The sequence below is a fragment of the Sinocyclocheilus anshuiensis genome, unplaced genomic scaffold (assembly GCF_001515605.1).
Source record: "Sinocyclocheilus anshuiensis isolate Anshui unplaced genomic scaffold, SAMN03320099.WGS_v1.1 scaffold13, whole genome shotgun sequence".
NCBI classification, from domain to species: Eukaryota; Metazoa; Chordata; class Actinopteri; order Cypriniformes; family Cyprinidae; genus Sinocyclocheilus; species Sinocyclocheilus anshuiensis.
In genome coordinates this window covers 2,418,538-2,422,052 of record NW_015538026.1, presented here as the reverse complement: position 1 = coordinate 2,422,052, position 3,515 = coordinate 2,418,538, and the positions used below count along the sequence as shown (strand labels likewise).

Sequence of the window (3,515 nt, the reverse complement as noted above, 5' to 3'; positions counted from 1 at the left end):
TGTGTGTGTGTGTGTGTGTGTGTGTGTGTGTGTGTGTGTGTGTGTGTGTGTGTGTGTGTGTGTGTGTTAATGTTCATGAATGCCAGACTAACACAAATGTCATTTCAGATCAAGAGTGATTCAATAATGAAATGTGTGGAACTTGATTGCGTTTCTAGGCCAGAGAAATTGATCTATGTGTGTGTATGTGTGTGGTATGATCCAGTTTCATTGGTCTCAGTAAAGTTACACAGTGCATGACCTGCTAAAACATTGTATTGCCAGACCTTTAAATCGGCGGTTTTGCTTCAGGGCCCAGATACTGAATTCATCTATTTGTGTGTTACAGGGCAGCAGGATGAATGTGGAGACTCTCAGTAAAGCTGAACTTCTGATGCTGCTCAGCATTCTGGAAGGAGAACTGGAAGCACAAGATGTAGTCATACACACACTCAGGGTAAGAGCATACATACACACACACATGCATTTAAAGCTGAAGCATGTCATTGATTCACTACTAGCATCACCAAATAGAACTACAAAAATAACTAGAGTAAAGTTTGGCAAGAAAAAAAATATATGAATGGTTAAAATACTTTTAAACACTTTAAGAATGACAGACAGAATGTCAAAATCAGAAAGACCAATGATAACTCATACATGCAATATTACACAACCTGAGACCAAATAAGACCTTAGTAGACCTTACGAAACCACAACAGGCAATGTCAGACACTCCTATGAAACCACATTAGACCACATTAAAATCCTGATAGTTGTTTAAGAAACTACTAAATGTTCTCTGTTGATTCTTAACCATTATTGGTAATGTTATTAACATGTTGCTGAGTGATGCTACCATAATGTTGTTGTGTTTTCTAGCCAATTGTCTAATAAACTTGGCATTGTATATTACAATTATTGTTAGCTCTTTGACAAATTACTTTTGTTCCTCTTTTGGATAAAAGTGTCTGTTAAATGCATTAATGTAAAATATTTTTAACATGCTGCTTAGTGTTTTATCTAGCATGTTGATAGCACATTTTTGCATTTTGCTAGGTATCCCTGTTGAAAAAAAACAGCATATGCTGGTTAGGTATGTTTTGAAGCATGGCTGATGGTTTGAGCTGGTTTAAGCTGGTCCTCCTTAGCTGGTCATGTGCTGGTCCTAAGCTGGTCCTGAGCAGGAGCTAGTTGCTTAGAACCAACACATGATGCATATGCAGTTTTTTTCAACAGGGATTGCTAGCATGTTTTAGCATGTTGCCAAAGCTTGTGGTCAAACAAGTTACCTTGACTCTTCCCCAAACTCAAGTTAATGTTGCTGCATTGAGAGTGAGTTGTTATAGCACCAAAATGTTGTGTTTGCATATCAAGCTTTGAAAGGAGAAGGCATTGCATCGAAAAAAAAAAAAAGTAATACTTCAGCTTTAATAATTGTGAATATCGAGCATTTGGGAGATTTCAGATGTTATAATTTTACACATACTGTACATTCTCAGCTCTGCATGTGTATAGATTTGTGTTATGTAGGCTATATGATATTTGTGTTAAGTATACAGTATGATCAGTGTTTGGTGTGGACTAGTGGTCAGGAACCACAGGAAGTGTGTCGGGGGTACTCAGGAAAGAGGCAGACAGGAGAACAATGGCAGGCAGTGCTATTCCTGTAAAACACACACACACACACATACACACACACACACACCTACACACACACACAAAGTAATGGACCATGTAAACTACATCAATTAAAAGGATAGTTCACCTAAAAATTACATTAAGAGATGTATGAATATTAATTAGATAAATTTATAAACAATATAATAAATATTCATGAACTATGCCCCTCACAATAGTTTGATTCATTTATTTGCCATCTGATTAGTGCACACTTATCAACATCTTCCTTTCAGCCATTAAGTGTATCATGTAACATAATTAATATTCATGAGCACAGTCTTCATCCTATTAGGACTTATAAATTACAAAATGACAGCATGTATATTCTACATACAAAAATTCCAGGTAGTTATTTCATATATGTTCATTTTTTACTGTTAACTGTTTTTAATGGATAATGAAAGTTGTTAAAAATATTACCAATATATTTTTATATCAAAATGAACTATGAAAATGTAATGTAAAAATGTTATCTCGAAAAAAGTTATTCTGCCATATCGACCTTACAGTCATTAAAAACTGAACTCCTCAACACTTAAACAAGTGTTAGCACAGAGTCATTACTCACTTAAATCTCCATCTTCTATTTCATTTTATGCTTTTATAAGCACACAAATTAAATCAGCTGTGCTCGATTGAGTCTTTAATTCTCAAAACTAGAACAAATGTAGTTCATTTTGGTGTGAACTCATACTGACACAACAGAAGCCCACAGTGTTCCCTCTGGATATATATAGAGTGTGTGTGTTTTATTAGGCTTGTAATTATTCTGTCTGATGCTGTAGTTAAAGAGTTAACACAGTGTTAATAACAGAGAACAGCAGCTTCAAATGAGCTCAGGGGTGTGTGTGGGAAAGATGGAAACATGAGACGAGGGGCTCAGCCACTAAAGCTGCTCTGGTGTCTCACTGTGACCCGCTGATCAACTGCTGACTCTTTGCACTGCACTATGAGATTAGTTTGTGGGACACTGAAAACAACACAGAGAAGCTAAATTCATCTGAATGTGAAAGGTATATTTGGTAATATATTTGTGCATTCACATTACATACATCCATACATATTTTGTACAGTGACTTGTCGTGGCCTAATGGTTAGAGAGTTGGACTCGTAACCCAAGGTTGTGTGTGTGTGTTCACTGCTGTGTGTGTGCACTTTGGATGGGATAAATGCAGGGCACTAATTCCAAGTATGGGTCACCATACTTGGCCACATGTCACATCACTTTTTCAGTCATCCCCAACATAATTAGAAATCATTCTAATATGCTTTATAATTCTAATATTATAAAACAGCACAAAGATAATTGTGCTGTTTAATACTTTTGTTGAAACTGATGCAGTGATTTCTTTTTTTTTGCAGGATTTTTTGATACATAGAAAGTTCAGTAGAACAGCACTTTTTAAAACAGACATCTTTTGTAACAATGTAAAAGGCTTTACTGCCACTTTTGATTAATTTTAAGCATCCTTCCTGAATAAAAGTATTTATTTCTCTCTCTCTCTCTCTCTCTCTCTCTCTCTCTCTCTCTCTCTTTAACAATAGTGTACTTTCACTACTTGGATGGAAACATAGACATTGTCGGCAGTGTCTGGTGCATCTGCTTTGGTTACTGCAGTATTGATGTACAAAACCACTGACTCATTGCCTCATTTACTATTCAATACATAGTGAAAATATCCTGATTATTATCAGATTTCAAACAACACATGGATGTGTTTTTTTTTTCTGTTCGCGTTCTACCGATTTGAGGTGCATTTTTGAACTCAGATTTTTTGCTTCCTGTCTGAACAAAGCCTTAGTGTGTAAGTGTGCCTAGTGTGCCTCTTTTACTGCTCAGCCCTTGGCAAGAT

General features: G+C 36.1%; 1 protein-coding gene across 1 annotated transcript in view; it reads left to right on the top strand.

The window, feature by feature from the left end:
- LOC107679769 (CTTNBP2 N-terminal-like protein) overlaps positions 1–3,515 on the top strand; it is a 21,957-nt gene that overhangs the window by 10,301 nt on the left and 8,141 nt on the right. Inside the window, exon 2 of the mRNA XM_016475408.1 lies at positions 329–436. Within this exon, the coding sequence (XP_016330894.1) occupies positions 329–436 (108 nt within the window). The remainder of the gene's footprint in view (positions 1–328; positions 437–3,515) is intronic.